The 19,703-nt window shown below is 31.4% G+C and overlaps 1 protein-coding gene across 4 annotated transcripts in view; it reads right to left on the bottom strand.

The window, feature by feature from the left end:
- fbxl17 (F-box and leucine-rich repeat protein 17) overlaps positions 1-17,906 on the bottom strand; it is a 269,969-nt gene extending 252,063 nt beyond the window's left edge. The window contains exons 1-5 of one of the 4 annotated variants that reach the window (XM_051118072.1): positions 17,779-17,906; positions 14,882-15,636; positions 12,736-12,858; positions 12,346-12,603; positions 10,532-10,663 (exon numbers count right to left, since the gene is read on the bottom strand). In XM_051118072.1, the coding sequence (XP_050974029.1) occupies positions 10,532-10,663; positions 12,346-12,603; positions 12,736-12,858; positions 14,882-15,616 (1,248 nt within the window). In that variant the 5' untranslated portion in view covers positions 15,617-15,636; positions 17,779-17,906. Of the gene's footprint in view, positions 1-10,531; positions 10,664-12,345; positions 12,604-12,735; positions 12,859-14,881; positions 15,637-15,754; positions 15,860-16,471; positions 16,593-17,778 lie in introns of those variants that run through there. The other 3 variants (XM_051118073.1, XM_051118074.1, XM_051118071.1) reach the window with 3 other exon arrangements.
- Between the last annotated feature and the right edge of the window lie 1,797 nt (positions 17,907-19,703).

Genomic DNA, 19,703 nt, shown 5'->3' with positions numbered 1-19,703 from the left:
GCTTTAGTTATTTTATTACTCCAACTTATTTTATTTCATTTCATTTTCGTTTCGTTAGTTTATTTTTTTTATATTTTAATCTTATATTTTCTGCTTTCATCTTCCATTTACTTATGGTTTTAGTAATTTTGTCTTTTTTAAATTGTCTATGTATTGTATTTCATTAATTGTATTTCATTAATTTTATTTTTAGCTATTTTAGTACATAAAGTTAAAATAAATGAAAATGTTAAATTTTGCCTTGGTAACTAGATGAAAAATACATGATTGTTTTTTTGTTTAGTGCTTTTTTTTAGTTTTAGCTAACTATGCATAAATTGTATTAAATAGTGTTATTTTCAGCATCACTGATATACTATTAGTTTTTGTTAAAGTTTTAAAATACATTTTATATTTTTTATATTTTTTCATTTTTCACAAGAACAGAAAAATTTCTGGTCAGAAGTTACTTTTGTGTGTTTTTGAACATTACGATTCAAGCAGAATGGTTTCTGAAGGATCATGTGACACTGAAGACTGGAGTAATCATGCTAAAAATTCAGCTTTGATCACAGAAATAAATCACATTTTAACTGATAATCACATAGAAAACTAATTATTTTAAATTGTAATAATATTTCACATTTTTACAGTATTTTTGATCAAATAAACAGCCTTGTTTAGCAGAAAACATTTTTTTTTAAATCTTACTCCAAATTTTTGGCCACAAGCTTTAAATGTAATCAGAGTTTAAAGTTAAAGGAAACAAACTCATCTACATCTTCGATGGCCTACGTGGGTGAACTGTTCCTTTAAGGTTTTATCCAGGTGCTATGCGGGATGCAGATCACGCTCTTTCTTTACAGTAGGCCGCTTCTATTTAAAAGTAATTGCAGGATGTCTCACGATATATGGCCCTCGGTCTCTTGTCGCATTCAATGAAAAGGTGTTATCTGTCAGAAGACGAGCGTCTGTAATTGACAGCAGTCATTACGTCCTCCGCTCTCGTTCCTGAGCCTCCATTTAATGCAAAACTTTTCACCGTTCCTTATTATTCCTTAGATGCCACTTCAAAAATAAACCCATAAAGTGATATTTGATATTTAATCATCTGCCAATGATGCTGTCAGCGCATTCGACGTCCCGCGCACACGTAATTAAAGGCAAATTGAGGGCTCTCTAATCTATTTTAGGTCATCAACAATTCCATTTACAGTAGACATTTGGGCTAATTAAAACTTGAGCTAATCAGATGGACGTGTGCGTGATCGGGGCACATGTGCACGTCTCTGAAGGAAGACACTGAGAGTTTGTGGCATATCAGAGCTGCTGGAAAATTAAAATCCTGCACTTCAAGGAAAGTGTGGGGTGAAAAGAAAAGAACACGCTTTTCATGAAAAATTAAGATTAAATTAAATACACTTCTGCTGTCATCTGATGAGTGAGTCTCTTATTTATAGCTGTCGAGTAAAAAACTAAAAAAATAAAATTAAAATAAAATCTGGAAATTAAATATTTAAAAAGGACCATAAATAAATAAATATAAAGTACAGAAAAACCTGAACATTTAATATTAAATACTTAAATACTTTTTTTTTTTTAAATCAAAATATACTGTACAATTATTTAAAAAGAAAGTCTTTCATGAAAAATTAGGATTATATTAAATTATTATTACATATATATATATATATGTGTGTGTGTGTGTGTGTGTGTGTGTGTTAAAAAAACCACAAATGTATTATTAAAACCTTAAATTGTACTGTATATTATTTATTATAAATAAAAAAATAAAAAAAGTCTTTCACGCACAATTAGGACTATAACAAATATATGCCTGCTGTCAACTGACAAGTGAGCCTCATAGCCGTTGAGTAAAAATAAAGTTAAATAAAATAAAATAAAATCTGGAAATTAAATATTATAAAAGGACCAAAAATATATATGTTACATATATAAAAATTAAATTTAATATTATAAAAATTAATTTAAAAAAAACATACAGTACATTTAAAAAAAGTCCTTCATGCACAATTACATTAAATAAATATCTGCTATCATCTGACAAGTGAGCCTCATAGCCACTGAGTAAAAATAAAATAAAATAAAATAAAATAAAATAAAATCTGGAAATTAAATATTACAAAAGGACTTTTTTTTTTTTTTAATCAAAATATACTGTACAATTATTTAAAAAGAAAGTCTTTCATGAAAAAATAGGATTACAGTGTGTGTGTGTGTGTGTGTAAAAAACTACAAATGTAATATTAAAACCTTAAATTGTACTGTATATTATTTATTATAAATAAAAAAAAAAAAAAAAAAAAGTCTTTCACGCACAATTAGGACTATAACAAATATATGCCTGCTGTCAACTGACAAATGAGCCTCATAGCCATTGAGTAAAAATAAAATAAAATAAAATAAAATAAAATCTGGAAATTAAATAATACAAAAGGACCAAAAATATATGTTACATATTTAAAAATTAAATTTAATATTATAAAAATTTATTTAAAAAAACATACAATACATTTAAAAAAAAAAAAAAAAAAAAACATCTTTCATGCACAATTACATTAAATAAATACCTGCTATCATCTGACAAGTGAGCCTCATAGCCACTGAGTAAAAATAAAATAAAATCTGGAAATTAAATATTACAAAAGGACCAAAAAAAATATACGTTTATATATATATATATACACACACACACACATCTAATATAAAAATAAATAAATAATAAAAATATACAGTACAGTTAAAAAAAAAACACCTTTCATGCAAAATTACATTAAATATATATATCATTTGACTAGTAATAAAATAAAATAAGGAAATTAATTATTTGACAAGTCAGCCTCATTGCTGTTGATTGTAATATGCTATAGTTTTTTCTGCATTTTTAAAAAAATAAGTGCTTCATTAAGCATAAGAGAATTTATCAACAATGTCAATAATTTTTTTTAATTAATAAAATTTTTTAAACAAAACTTTTCAAATTAGTTTGATTATCTATTTTTTTCGATTTGTATTACAATAATGCAGCTGTGTTCTATGGTTTTGGTCCATGCATAAAAAATAGCTTCAAAAAAGGCGATATGTTATTCTGTTTTGTTTTAAAGTAAACGTCCACATTCTGGAAGACATTATTGAGACCCGCCTGCTCGCGCTCACAAAGACTGACAAAAACAACAAAGGAGCAGAGAAAATATTACAGGCAACTTTGTGGTACTTGGACGTTCAGATGCGATCAAAGGTAATAGTTGGCCTGAAAGCTGTGAGGAGGCCTGATCTAAAGTTACGCTAAATAAAACAACTCCCACAGGCTCGCATTCAGCTCCGACACATTAAAAGAGCCGGACGCCATCCGAAACTCTCCGGCGCAGATGGAGCTCTACTCCCGCGGTTCAGCAGTTCAGACCTGACAAGGAGACAAGTGGGCCAATTTAAGAGCACCGGCTCTTTAGCGCAGCGAACCTGGCCTTAAAACTACAGATTTGATTTGGAGACCATCACAAGCCGGGTAATTGGCTAAACGCGCTGCTTAATTGCTTTTAGTTCTCGGGCTACTTGGCCATAAAACGTGGGGGCAGGAGCACGGGAGGCTCCGTAAATCTGAACGTAGGTGAAAATTGGATTTATCCGCGCGACCCCTGAGGCCGGAAACGGCCGTAATCGCAGTCGGGTCATTAAAAGCGCAGGCCATATGCATGGGATACAAACTAATCATAGGAAACCCAACGCAAATACAGAGTAAAAAAGGACCGAAACGCTTCTGTTTGACGCGTTCCTGCAAAAAGAGTCTTAAAGAAACATCATACCACATAAAGATCCTGCCATGATTAAAAACAAAACGCACTTACTTAAAAAGCAGATTTGAGTATGTTAGATTTATGCTGTCATTTTTGACCAACTTAATGTGTCTTTGCTAAATAATATAATTTCCTTCCCAAAAAAAAAAAAGAAACAAATAAATAGTAGTATTTAAATGACATATTTATGCTTTTTTTTTTTAGTACTCGACAGCTATGCTTGATAAAAACTATCAAAAATAAAGGGTTTATAATACATGTCAAGTTATGCTCTTAGAAAGCAAATCTTAACATACTCAAATTTGCTTCTCAAGTAACTGAATCTTGTTTTAAACATGTTGAATCTCATGTCATTTCAAACCTGTATTATAGTTAGGCAGGATTTTTACCTTTTTGTGCTTTGTGATGACATTTTTTTTTTTTAGGTGAACCGTTTAAGATGCCATTACAGACCAAAAATTAGCACACAAAATTAAATAAAATAAATAATAAAATCCAGAATATACAGTTAACATTAACTACGTATGAACAATAATTCTACAGCATTTATTAATCTTAGTTCAACTAATGCATTATTAAAATCAAAAGCTGTGCTTTTTGACATTAGTTAATGCACTGAATTAATATGAACCTACGATGAATAACTGTATTTTCAAAAATTAGAACACAAAATTAAATACAGGAATTAAATAAAATAAATAATATCTGGAAATTAAATACTAAAAAAGAGCCTTGTATAAAAAAATTAGATTAAATTAAATATAATTCTGTAGAAATCTGATGAGCGCGTCATTTAAAATAAAATAGAAAAGAAAATCAATTCTAGAATTACACGCCAAAAATTAGCATACAAAATTAAACAAATGTATTACATAAAATAAATAAAATGAAATAAAAAAAAATACAAGCTTTTTCTGTAAAAAAATTCAGATTAAATTAAATATATTTTTGCATCTGATGAGTGAATCAAAATTCTAGAACAAAAAATAAATTAAAGAAATTTTAGCTCCAAACATTCACACAATATTAAATAAAGGAATTAAATAAAATAAATAAAATCCATTATATATTAAAAAAATGAGAGATAAAAAAAAAAAAAGTACCATTTAAAAGTACAAGCATTTTATTAAAAACAAAAATCAGATTAAATTAAATATATTTCTGCAGACATCTGGTGAGTGAGTCAGTTATTATTAGTTGTGAAGTTAAAAATAAATAAATAAATAAATAAATAAAATCAAAGGGGAAAAAAATCAAATAAAAGAAAAAATTAAATCTAGAATTACGGTCTAAAAATTAGCACTCAAATTAAATACAGAAATTAAATAAAATATAAAACAAATAATAAAATCTGGACATTAAATATTTAAAAAAGAAGAAAAAAATGCATAGTACCATTTAAAAGTACAAGCCTTTTATAATAAAAATTCAGATTCAATTAAATATTTCTGCAGACATCTGATGAGTGAGTCATTTATTTATAGCTGTTGAGTTAAATAAAATAAATAAAATAAAAATGCAACGCCATACAATTCAATTAAAATAACACATTAAATAAAAGTGTCTTTAATGTATTTCTATCCTCTGTTGAGCTGTATTTCTGTCGTTTCATATAAAAACATTACTAAATTGTGGATAGATTCATGCTGACGTGATTTATTATCTTTAAGACAAGATACACTTAAGAACATTTTTTGCATATTTATACTTACTTTTAGAGAATATAAATTGAAATTTATTATAAAATTGTTTTAGCCATTTATGATCAATTGTCTGCATCTAATCAACAATTTAGTAAGGTTTATGCTTAAAGACTCAAATAGTTTCAAACAGATAGAAATGCAATTTTAAAATGTTTGTTTGACGGCTTTCTGAAACCTGAGCATAAAAAAAGTCTTAAAGAAACATCACTTACTTGCGAAGCAAAGACTATAAAACTGTTTATTTACATTTGTTTGTGTTTCTTTAACATGGTAAGGTTTATGCTTAGACACAAATACAGATTAAAAGAGAATAAAAATGCAATTCAAAATGTTTCTGAGTGTAACAGCATCTTAAAGAAACAGTTCACACAAATAAGAAAATTGCTTTAACACAAAAGGTAAATATGATCCGGGTTCGAGACGACACGAGGGCGAGTAAACAGTCGGTCCTAAAGATTTCCAGAAGAGTCCGATATTTAAAGGAGGAGAAGCTCCGACCGCACAGAAACGACTTCCAGCTTTTTAATTATTCAATTATGTGTGCGAGGACGAGCGGCCCATCTGCGGATCAGCCCTATTCATCATTGATTGGGAGAGACAGACGCCGGATCGTTTTACTCCATTAGCAGCCGGACCGGACCCGGGCCCTTTATTGTAAATGAGGGCCACAATTGTACGATCTGTCACCGAAAACATTGGAGCCGTCAGGAGAGAGAGGATTCAGATGTCACGAGTAGACGGAGCGGAGCCTCGCCTGATCTCGCTCTCCAGGGGAACCAAAGACACGCTTACGGTTTCACAGACGACAGAGGAACACGCTATAGTGAGGAAACACGTCATGACTGACCCATATAATGACACAAATGACGACTCGTATTTGATATTTCATTCAAATCACACTCTTGTAGTTTAACACATGTTTGGTTTAAATCGTTTGATTTAGGTTATAAAATTAATTAAGCTGGATTTTCTCTTTCTGCTCTGTAAAATGTCTCTGTTTCTCTCACCTGAATAATTTACGTCATTCAGTATCTAAAGAGCTGTTAAACAGAGTCAAATGTGTTCCAATAAGACACACAACTTCAAAATCAACACAAAATCATTTTCTTCTATTAAAGAAAGAAAGTTTGGTTGTCAAATTAAAAATTGTGAACATTTTTGAAAAAGTATGCATGTATTGATTTATTTTATTTTATTTTATTTTGTTTTATTTTTAATTTAATTTCATAATTTAATATTTAATTTGACTTAACTTTTTACGCATTATTTACTTATTATGTATACATTTTTTCTTCCATATTTTCATTTCATTTTATTGCTCATTTTGTATGTATTTGTACCTACAAATTTATTTATTTTTTACAGATTTTTTTTTTTTTTTTTTTTTTTACAAATTGTGAACATTTTTAGGAATACCAGTGTTTAAAATGTTGTATTCATGTATTCATTTTTTTTCCCTAATTTTATTTTATTTTGTTTTGTTTTGCATTTTTTTATTATTTATTATTTATTTCATTTTATTTAATGTTTACATTTTAAATATTAAATACACATATTATTTTTAATTTTTTTTATTACGTATTTTGTATGTATTTTTACACATTTATTTATTTATTTATTTATTTATTTATTTATTTATTTACATTTATTTTTATACACATTTTTTATTTATTCATTTATATTTATTTTATACACATTTTTTTTTTAATTTATAAGTACATTTATGCACGTACTTATTTTGTTACATTTTTTTTACATTTTTTTAATATATAAACAAGAAAGAAAGAAAAGGATTGGTTGTCAAATCAAAAATTGTGAACATTTTTAGGGATTTCAGTGTTAAAAATCTTGTATTCATGTATTGATTTTTGTTTATTTTTATTATTTTATTTTATTTTATTTTTGTTTTTTTAAAGATTAAAAAGGCACATTTTACATTGATTTAATGCAATATTAAAGCTAATACTGTGTTTTTTTTAAAACAACCTTTAATTTATTTACTAATGTATTACTTTTTTGATATTTATTTTGAGATATATATATATATATATATATATATATATATATATATATATATATATATATATTTCTTCTTTTTGTTTACACATTTTATTATGCATTTTGTACTCATTTTTACACATTTTTTTATTTATTTATTCATTCATTTTTTACAGAATTTCATGTATTTATTTTGTTAATGACTTAAGTTTTTTTTATTTTGTTTTGTTTTGTTTTTGTTTTTTTATGTTTTATCATCTCTGAAATTAATTTCCTTTTCACCTGACATCACCTAGGTCTAACAATGCAAGCTATTAGTTAAAGTTAACAACCAATGGACAGATAACTAAAGCAAACTCACATTCAGGGCTGGCCTCATTCTGGAATAAAACAGCCAGGTTGCACAATTCAATAAGTATGGACAGACAAAATATATTTTTTAGCCTCATTGAACAACTAATTTCACTCAGAAATCCATCAGATCACAAAGTAAATCAGGTTGTGAACTCAGTTTTTTAAACTCAATATAACATGCAACACGCCATCAGCACAGACGTTGAATTCCTCGCCAATAACCACACATCTGGAAAAGCCTGGTGAGAAATCTGATCCACAGTTGTTATTATTAGGTATCTGGAGACGTTTCATTCTTAAAATGCCTCAAAAACACTTACACAGACGAGCAGCAGATTCACATTCAAAGCGTTTCTCATCTGCCAGCAATGAAGAGCTCAAACTCACAGTTACGATCACAGTCTAATGCACATCAAATACACGCCAGATTGTGTTTTATGACAATTAATCTCCAAAGGTCTGTTATAAAGCACTTCCACAAAACCACACAGTCTTTTCTCATCAGTGGAACAACACTGACCTCCAGTGGCTGCGGACAAACATTCACACAGAAAAAGACCTGTTTTGTCTTGTTTTGCATTAAAAAAAAACAAAATAAATAAATAAATAAGCAAAACAAGATAAAAACACTAATTAAGAAAATAATTTTAGTCGCACAGACAGATTTGATAAGTATAATGAATATAATGAAGGCAGACTGACTGATGGGATAATAACAGTCCTTATTCACAAACAATGAATGCCATGGCTTGAAAGCACACAGATTCAGACAGATCAATATATACATAAATAATGCTAAAACATGAATGCAGAAAGAGCTACAGATGTACAGTCGTACTCTAACGCTCAGTGACAGAAAGAGAAGAGAGTTGTGTGAAAATCTGTCTTTGTTTTGCCCAGTGAAAATAAATTAAACAAAACAAACAAACAAACAAACAAATTCTCCTTCTGTAAAACAAAGGAAAAAAAAAAAAGAAAGAAGGAAAAGTTGTTGTCAAATTAAAAACGGTGAAAATTTTTTGGGGATTTCAGGTGTTAAGTGTTGTATTCATGTATTTTTTTTTTTTTTAATTAAATGTTATTTAATTTTTTTTAATTAAATGTTATTTAATTTTATTTGATTGTTTGTTTGTTTGTTTTTTATTTTATTGTTTATTATTTTATTTTATAATTTATTTTATTTTATTGTTTATTTTATTTTATTGTTTGTTATTTTATTTTATTGTTTTTCATTTTATTTTATTGTTTTTATTTTATTTTAATTTATTTTAGTGTTCATTTTATTTTATTTTATTTTATTGTTTGTTATTTTATTTTATTGTTTACATTATTTTACTTTATTGTTTATCTTATTTTATTTTATTGTTTACATTATTTTATTTTATTGTATTGTTTATCTTATTTTATTGTTCGTTATTTTATTTTATTGTTTACATTATTTTATTTTATTTTATTGTTTATTTTATTTTATTTTATTTTTTTTTATTTTATTTTATTTTATTTTATTTTATTGTTTTTTATTTTTTTTTTTTATTTTATTGTTTGTTATTTTATTTTACTTTACCCTGGAACTAAAGATGAAAATAGGCCACCCTGGCTAAATGTGGCACATTTTACATTTATTTAATGTAATATTAATGTTAATATTGTGTTTTTTAAACAACCTTTTATTTATTTATTACTTTTTTATATTTGTTTTTTATTATATATTTAAGCATTTTTATTTTTTTGGGGTTTTTTTTTACATATTTTTAATCGATTTTTTTTTTTTTTTTTTACACATTTTACTTTTATTTATTTTTTGTAACGCATCTCTTTTTTTCCCACTTTTGTATGTTGTATTTTTATAAATGAATCAACAAATGTATGAACATATACCTTGTGTCTGAAATGAATTTCCTTTTCACCTGGCATCATGTTTTCGTATATTTTTTTTTAAATGTGTCTAAATATTTTATACCTCTTTTTTTTTAGGCTGGATATACAAGTGCATGATATATATGTCCAAAAATGTATTACACAAATAGTATATAAACATACACATCTGTATTGGCTAGATTTCCGTTACCATGATTTGAAATTACATATACCATAATATATTTTGTCATACAGCAACAAATTAGAATATCACATAAAACATCGGATGGAAATGGTGCTTTATTTGCAAATGTGTTCAAGAGAACAAAATCTGCACTTCCTTGGTAATAAAACATTAAAACGTTGCTGCAAACGTGGAAGCCTATGACTCTTTTCTTCCTGCATAATAAACTTTGCTTTACTTCCTTTGCATACGCTGTTGTTCAATGTGTTTTTACTTTATATGACAAAATATTTCATATGGAAATATGCACATGTATTGTATTTGCATATGGGTTTTTTTAAAGCATGATTCACTATTCACTTCATGAATCACTGAATCAACTGACAGAAGCCCCGCATGACATAAAACCACCATAGCTCATGAAAACCTACAGATTATGAATAATCACACGATCACTGCTCACAGCAGATCAGCGAAGTGTTGTAAAGTGTTGCACAAAGTTGCAAAAGTTCAGATGAAAAGTTGTGTCTTTAAAGTCAAAACCACTAAGACAGAACAATCTACACAAAACCACTAACCAGCCAGTGGTTGATGCTGAACTAGTCAGAGAGCGATCTTGAATGCATAATGATGGCACGTACCAGTTTGTTCTCCTGCATGTAGATCCGCTGTAGTTTGCTGCATCCCTGTGCCAGCAACACCAGACCCTCGTCACTGATGCTGTAGCACTGGCCGAAATGCACATCCTTCAGCTCTTTGCAGTGTTCGCCCAACTGCACAAAACACACAAACCATGCACACAGTTCACTACAAATTAAAAAAGTAAAAAATTCAAACATTTATACAGTGCATTTTCATGCACCTAACAGCTGTGGTAAATTATTTATTAGCATAAACACCACATTAACATACTTCATAAACCAGATGTTGCATAAGCAGATCTGCATAGCTTTGCTCAGATACATTTAAAAAAAAAAAAATATATATATATATATATACACTTCATGCAATATTAAATCACAAATTATATAATACAGTAAACATGATTTAACAGAACAAAATATTCCTTAATTACAGCCAAGCAAACTATTTAATCACAGAGTTAATAATAATATATATATATAAATATTTATTTTTATTTTATTTTATTATTTTATTTTTACATTTTTAAATATAGATTTTTTTTATTTTAAACATTGAAAAAATAAAAATATTATTGTACCATTACCATGATATGAAATTACACGTACTATAATATCTAAAAAGCAACCTTTTTTATTTTATCATATTCTTTTTTATTTTAAAAAGTACTTAATATTTTTAATATTATTTCATTTTTATTTAATTTTTTTGTAAAGATTTTCATTTTATTTTTCATTGTACATTTTTCAAATCAAATCCATACACACAAACACACACACACACACACACACACACACACACACACACATATATATATATATATATATATATATTTTATTTTTTTATTTTTTTTTACATTTATCCTGATATAAAATTACGCATTCCATAATATCTACAAGGCAAATTATTTAATCAGAGAGTGATTAATTATGAAAGCAATGCAATTAGAATTTTAATCGGTTTAACGCGCTTTAGTCAAAATTCAAGCACTTTTCAAACCTTAAAAATATAGAAGTTCAAGCATTTTCAAGAATTTTCAGCACCCATACGAACATTGGTCAGTTAATGGTCACATGCAGTTAAACAAAAAAATATTTCTTTCCTTTTTTCTTTCTTTCCGTGTATAAGTACTTAAATAGTTTTATTTTAAATATTTGTACAAATTATACATTATTTTATATTTACATATTTTTTTAAAATAAATAACTTGTTAATTTAAAATACTTTTTAAATATTTATAATTTTTATTTACATTTTTACTATTTTATTTTTCATTGTACATTTTATTTATTTATTTATTTTTTTAACCATTACCATTACCATGATATGAAATTACACACATCATAATATATTTGGTTGCAACAAATTAGAATATCCCATAAGACATGGGATGAAAATGGTGCTTTATTTGCAAATGTGTTCAAGAGAACAAAACCTTCACTTCCTCTGTAATAAAACATTAAGAACTTTGCTGTAAACGGGGAAGCCTGTGACTCCTTTCTTCCTTCATAATAAACTACTTCCTTTGCACACTCTGTTATGTGACTTTTTTGTTGTGCATCTAGGAAATTATTTTGTATGTTTGCTTTCATCATAGTTCATGTGCATGTTTTCTTAAAGAACAAAAAAAAAAAAAAAAAAAAAAACTCCTTAATAAAGTGCATAATTTTTTTCATTCATAGACTTTCCAGTGCTTTTTATGCTATATCCCAAAATACATATTAAAATGCACACATGGAAACATGACTCCTTAATGACTCATAAGCACACATATTTATTCCATGCATCCATCAAGTGACCAAAAAACACTCACCAGTTTGAGAGCGTTGTCGGTGAGTTTGTCTTGGTTCCCGACGTGAACTTTCTGCAGGAGCGGGCAGTGGACGGCGACGGTGCACAGAGACACGTCGCTGAGCTGCTTACAGCGGTATGCCGTGTATTTGACCAGACCGGGACAGTTGGACGCCAAGGAGCAAACACCGTGATCCTGAACATTACGGCAGTCTGAGATGTTGATCTCAGTGACGTTCTGCCTCCGGGATGCGATCTTCACCAGGAGATCGTCTTTAACCTGCGCCAAGACAGAGAACACAGTGTGGTCACATCAGTGTTATTTTAATATTTTTATTATGTAATATATTTTACTGCAAAATAAAAAAAAAAAAACAGTATTTAATAAATTTTAATAATATTAAGAACAAACCTGCTGGAGGCCGCTGAGATCAATCTGTTTCCAGAACTGGAAGTCTAAGCAGAGATCGCGCCAGTACTTACAGACCAGAGACGCACCCAGACATCTCTCCTTCACCGACAGGTGAGAAAACACCTGAGAACACATTTTTAAGTGAATGAACTGTTTATCAGTTCAAATAGACAAATCAAGATCTGTACTGAACTTAAAGTGTTATTTGAATTCAACAATATTTGAGTCAGTATCATGCTGCTCATTTTTTCTGTACAATAAACATGGTATTGTGGTATCGTGTATATATATCCGCTCAAAAGTTTGGGATCAGTAAGACTTGTAATGTTTTTTAAAGTCTCTTATGCTCATCAAGGCTGCATCTATTTGATCAAAAATACAGAAAAAAAACAGCAATACTGCAAAATGTTATTACAATATAAAATAATGTTAAAAAATATAAAAAAATATGATTTTATATGTAATAACATTTTGCAATATTACAGCTTTTTTCTGTATTTTTGATCAAACAGATGCAGCCTTGATGAGCATAAGAAACTTCTTTAAAAAACATTACAAGTCTCACTGATCCCACACTTTTGAGTGGCAGTCCATGTGTGTGTATATGTATATGTATATGTATATGTATATGTGTGTGTATATATATATATATATATATATATACATATATATACATATATATATATGTATGTATGTATATGTATATGTATATATGTATATATATATATATATATATATATATATATATATATATATATATATGTATATATATATATATATATATGTATATGTATATGTGTGTATATATATATATATATATATATATATATCTTTATTTATAAGGGCTGGCAAACGATTTATAAGGGCTGGCAAACGATTAATCATGATTAATCGCATACAAAATAAAAGTTTGAGTTTGCCTAATATATGTGTGTGTACTCTGTGTAATTATTATGTATATATAAACACAAGCACATTCATGTATATATTTAAGAGTAATATGTTATTTATATGTATATGTATATGTATATATAAATATATATATATAAATTCTATAGAAATTATAATAAATACATATACTTGTAAATATTTCTTAAATATATACATGAATGTGCTTTATTTATGTATACATAATAATTACACGGAGTACACACACATATATTAAGCAAACTCAAACTTTTATTTTGTATGCGATTAATCGCTTGCCATATATATATATATACTGCATGTATTATAAAATTAAATTTAAATACGCAAACTGCGCATTACCTTATTAAATATGCACTTATTTGCATACATTTCCCGAACGTAAATCAGATAGCCATGTTCAAAATTCTTGTTTGATTTTGTTCTTTTTATAAAGGGGATTTTGGACGCTCCATAAACCAGAAAATACCGCCAACAGACAGAAAACATACACATTTACACATAAATCAGCGTAAATGATATATAACAACACCCTCAGTAGCTGGAACAGGATTGGAACTGAAATCTACAGACAAAAATAAATAAATTGCAATAAAATAAACACTTAAACGTGCATTTTGGAGGTTTCTGTTCCACTAGTCTTAATAAACACATTATGAAAAGCCAAACAGCCCAAAAACTCAATTTATTAATGCATGGAAAAAAAATGTTGCGCCTGTAATGTAAAAACATCACAATAATCCACACTTTAATCCACATTTTAACTCAAATACAAGTCCATAATCCATAATAACACTTCTTCCAGTGAAAAAGTCCATCTCCTGTTTTCTCTCACATCAAAATCCAGCCACATATTTATTTAGAGTTGTTTTGGCTTATAAATGGTGCTTGATCTGTGCAGATTTCTCTCCTGATTCAGACCAGACCACATTTTCACTGAAGGAAGCGTTATTATTGATTACGGACTCGTATTTTAGTTAAAAATGACTTGGATTTCTTAAGATGTGAACTGATGGACTGGAGAGGTGTGGATTACTTGTGGATTAGCGTGATGTTTTTATCAGCTGTTTGGACTCTCATTCTGACGGCACCCATTCACATCCATTGGTGAGACAATGATGGAATGACATTTACACAAATCTGATGAAGAAACAAACTCATCCTAATCTTTGATGGCCCATTTTCATTTAACTATTCCTGTAAACATGAGCTCACAGACCTTGAGCAGTATAGATGAGGGCAGCTGGTTAATGTGGGATGTGTCTGTATTTTCAGCGCTCTTTGTCTCCTCCGAGCTCTCGTTTTGGGACAGCTGACAGCAGCAGGAGGAGGAGGTGGAGGAGGAGGAAGAGGTCGCGGCGCTGCCCGTGTCTGTACACCGCCCCGCGCTGGAGCCGTCCTCCTCTGAAGGAGAGGAAGAAGAGGAGGACGAAGGCAGCGGGCAGAGCGAAGGAAGGAGGCACTGGCTGTCCGGAGCGGAGGCGTCTCCTCGCTCTTCTCCGTTCTCCATGGCCTCCTGGAAGGCACAGCGTTGCTGCTTGCGGGGCGTACACCGCTGCAGCTCAGCACACTTGCGCTTGCACACCATTTCCGAATAGTCTGCGGCAGGGACGACGGCACAGAACAGCGCCGGGGGCCCGATCAGCTTGGCCGGCAAAGCGGACAGCAGGCTCCGACCCTGGCCCTCCCAAATGGCCAGCTCTCCCGGAGAGAGGAGGAACTTGGCGCACTCCTCGGGTGAGTTCAATGACACGTAGCGCTCGGCGAGTCTGGACGCCGCTGCCGCCGCACTCTCAAAGGGCCAATCGTCCTCAACGCTCCCGCTGGTGCCGTGGACGATGAAGCACAGCATGCAGGGACCCTGAAGGAAGCAGTTCCTCCTCCTCTTCTTCTTGCGCAGCTTCCGTGTTTTCTTCTTCAGGCCGTAACCATTTTTTGAGAGAAGATGGCCCATATAGATGATTCACGGTGACTCTGGGGAACGAGAGACCAACAAAGGAAAATTACAAACAGAAAATGAGACCATAAAACCTGCTTACATCTTGGTTGAAGACATATTTACAGGTTCTAATTTTTGTTAAATAAAACAAACCAAAGTAGCGGCTTGAACAGTAAAAGATCTGGTACTAGTGCAACATGAAATGCAGACAAAATTATATTTATCCTTGCCTAGATTTAAGAATTTGTTCCCAAAACTTATTAACTTGCTTTCTCATTACAGTAAAACATGGCCAGGTTGTACTAATTTGATTTAATTGTCACAATTAACTAAAACAAGGTAATAATTTAATACAACATTACTACAATTAATTAAAACAAATGAGTGAATTAGTACAACATGGCCTTGATTTAAAAGAAACATGGACATAATTTACTAAAACACAGAAACTAATTAATGCAACAATTTACTAAAACCAGGGAACTAATTAAATTAGTACCACACGGCCTCAACTTACTAAAATGAGGGAACAAATTAGCAAAACGTGGCCATAGTTTACTAAAAAGAGGGAACAAATTATTAAAGCAAGGCCAAAAATTTACTAAAACAAGGGAATGAATTACTACAGCAAGGTTACGGTTTACTAAAACAAGGTAATACCAAAACAAGGTAAGAAATTAGTACTACATGGCCTGGATTTACTAAAACAAGGGATCGAAGTAGCAAAACATGGCCATTGTTTACTAAAACGAGGAAACAAATTATTAAAGCAAGGACAAAATTTACTAAAACAAGGGAATTAATTACTAAAGCAAGGTCACAGTTTACTACAACAAGGTAAGAAATTTGTACAACATGGCCTTGACTTACTAAAACGAGGGAACGAATTGCTAAAGCAAGGTCACAGATTACTAAAACAAGGTAAGAAATTTGTACAACATGGCCTTGACTTACTAAAACGAGGGAACGAATTATTAAAGCAAGGCCAAAATTTACTAAAACGAGGGAACAAATTAGTGAAACAATTTACTAAAACCAGGGAACTAATTAGTACCACATGGCCACGATTTACTAAAACGAGAGAACAAAATGGCAAACGTGGCCATAGTTTACTAAAACAACAGAATAAATTACTAAAGTGAGGCCACAATTTACTACAACAAAGGAATGAATTGGTGCAATGTAGACATGATTTACTAAATCTAGGGAACAAATTAGTACAACACACAATGTTGCAAACTTTTCTGTGATGTTTAACATTCAGAATCACGTGTTCAAAGGTTCACAACAACATTGTAACATTTAAATCACTGATCAGCACATGTCAACTTCTGACTCAATTATCCAACAGAATGAGTTGGGGAGGGGCTATTGGTTTGAGTGACCAATAGCAGGCAGGAGGTATGTTTGGGAAACATGTTTGACAACAATCATTTTTTCTGCAGTTTAGTCTGATGACAGAAGACCTCTGCAGACCCAACAGTTCATGGAAGACTCATTATTACTTTTAAATAAGCAACATTTACTGCAGAAATTAGATTGAAGAAGCATCTTTTGCTCTGAAAATTAGATTTTGACTCCTATCTACATAAAGCCATATCAAAGTATCTTGTGGCTGTTGCATTGTGGTTTGAGTTCTAGTTACTCCAGAACTTAAAAACCATTCTGACAGAACAAAACTAGACACTTGATCCAGTGGAAACAATGAAACACACAGAAGTCTTACAAATTACTTTATAAACAAACAACTGCACCAGCATGAAGCAGAGGAAGACCAATACTGAATGTCCATCTACTAAGTTAACAAATGTAACCATATAAACACCATGAGCATGTAATCCATTCGTACTATGGTCTATAAGTGTACCATGGTAGCACCACAGTACTTTCTGCATGGATAATGAGTATATAGAGCAGCAGGGCTGCATTATGTGTCTAAGATATCAGGTATAATGTGTGAGTAAAGCTCTGTGCTGCTGTTATGTCTCAGCAGGAACCGTATAAACATTGGGAAACAATGATAGCCACTGCTGTCACTGTTTACACACGGCTGAGCGCTCGTCACTTAGTGTTGTTGTGTTTCATTGAGTGATAGTGGCGGACGACGCCATTAAACTCCCTCGTGAGAAAAGAAGCAACACCGAAAAACTGTCACAATAAAACCCGCCAATCCTCACCAGCTCACGCGGCCCTCAGCACCTCCTTCCCGCGCTCTCATAATCCGCGCGACACAGAAACAGAAGCGAACGCACCGCAAACGCGCGCTTGCTGTGTCAACCTGCTACAATGTTTCAAAACACTTCCGGATTTCAAATAACAGAGGAAATCCCGCCCACGGCTCGAGATGAGAGCGGCCGTTCATTGGTCAGATTATCTGTCTGTAAGGAGGCGATGGCCAATCATCTGTGCCTTAAAGGGAACTCTTTAAACACCGCTATAACATTTGTAAACATCCTTGATGCGAATGCATACAGGTGAATACTTGCATTGTAATGGGATGGATTTTCAATCTTATGTTACTTTGTTAACCATTAAAACGTAAGAATACTCAAAGCCGTTTTTATTTGGGCATCGGCAAACTTTCGCAACAAGATTTTATGAATTTTCCAAATCATCTACACCCTTTTCAACTATATGCCACTGCTACAAAACACGCGTTTTTGAGCGTTTGAGAGAAGGGGTTCAATCTTCAGCTTCACGTGACCTGTCAGGGGCTGGTGGCAGCTGCCAGCTTCAGTATGCCTCAACAAGTTTCAGCAACAACAGATTTTCGACAGATTTTGTGTTTTGTGCTTAATTTCTTATTGTGAACCTGTTCAATTCTTTACTTTTAGCGCGATTAAAGTGTTTAAATGGCAGTGATTCCGACTGGTTGGTTAAAGCCGCTTCCACTGGCAGTTCAGTCAGCCGCGAGAGCGCTCTGAGTTTAACGCGTTCTTTATCACTCTTGCTACAAGGAGTTATATTATTTCATGATCATTAACATCTTCTTATGGGTCTGGTCTTTTAATTAGCCGACGTTTTATGGAGGTTTATTATGAATAAAATGTTCAAATGGCCGTGATTTCAACTGGCAGCTTATTGTAGCTTCCACTTGCAGTTCAGTCAGTCAGCCGCGAGAGCGCTCCGAGGTCAACGCGTTCTCTACCACTCTGGCTACAAGGAAGTATATTATTTCATGATCATTAATATCTTCTTTTCGGTCTAGTCTTTTGCTTTGTCCACATTTTATGAAAGTTTATTATGGATAAAGTTTTCAAATGGCCGTGATTTCAACTGGCAGCTTCCACTTGCACTTCAGTCAGCCGCGAGAGCGCTCCGAGGTCAACGCGTTCTCTACCACTCTGGCTACAAGGAAATATATTATTTCATGATCATTAATATCTTCTTTTCGATCTAGTCTTTTAATTTATCTACATTTTATGGAGGTTTATTATGAATAAAATGTTCAAATGGCGGTGATTTGAACTGGCAGCTTATTGTAGCTTCCACTTGCAGTTCAGTCAGCCGCGAGAGCGCTCCGAGTGTAACGCGTTCTCTACCACTGTGGCTACAAGGACATTTTTTAATTTTATGATCATTATTATATTCTTATGGGTCTAGTCTTTTAATTTGCTGACGTTTTATGGAGGTTTCTTACGAATAAAGGGTTCAAATGGCCGTGATTTCAACTGGCAGCTTATTGTCGCTTCCACTGGCCGCTCAGTCAGTCAGCCGCGAGAGCGCTCCGAGTGTAACGCGTTCTCTACCACTCTGGCTACAAGGACATTTTTTTATTTCAGGATCATTATTATATTCTTATGGGTCTAGTCTTTTAATTTGCTGACGTTTTATGGAGGTTTCTTACAAATAAAGGGTTCAAATGACCGTGATTTGAACTGGCAGCTTATTGTAGCTTCCACTTGCAGTTCAGTCAGCCGCGAGAGCGCTCCGAGTGTAACGCGTTCTCTACCACTCTGGCTACAAGGACATTTTTTAATTTTATGATCATTATTATATTCTTATGGGTCTAGTCTTTTAATTTGCTGACGTTTTATGGAGGTTTCTTACGAATAAAGGGTTCAAATGGCCGTGATTTCAACTGGCAGCTTATTGTCGCTTC

Source organism: Labeo rohita, chromosome 8 (assembly GCF_022985175.1).
Source record: "Labeo rohita strain BAU-BD-2019 chromosome 8, IGBB_LRoh.1.0, whole genome shotgun sequence".
NCBI classification, from domain to species: Eukaryota; Metazoa; Chordata; class Actinopteri; order Cypriniformes; family Cyprinidae; genus Labeo; species Labeo rohita.
This window is presented reverse-complemented; position numbering and strand designations above follow the sequence as displayed.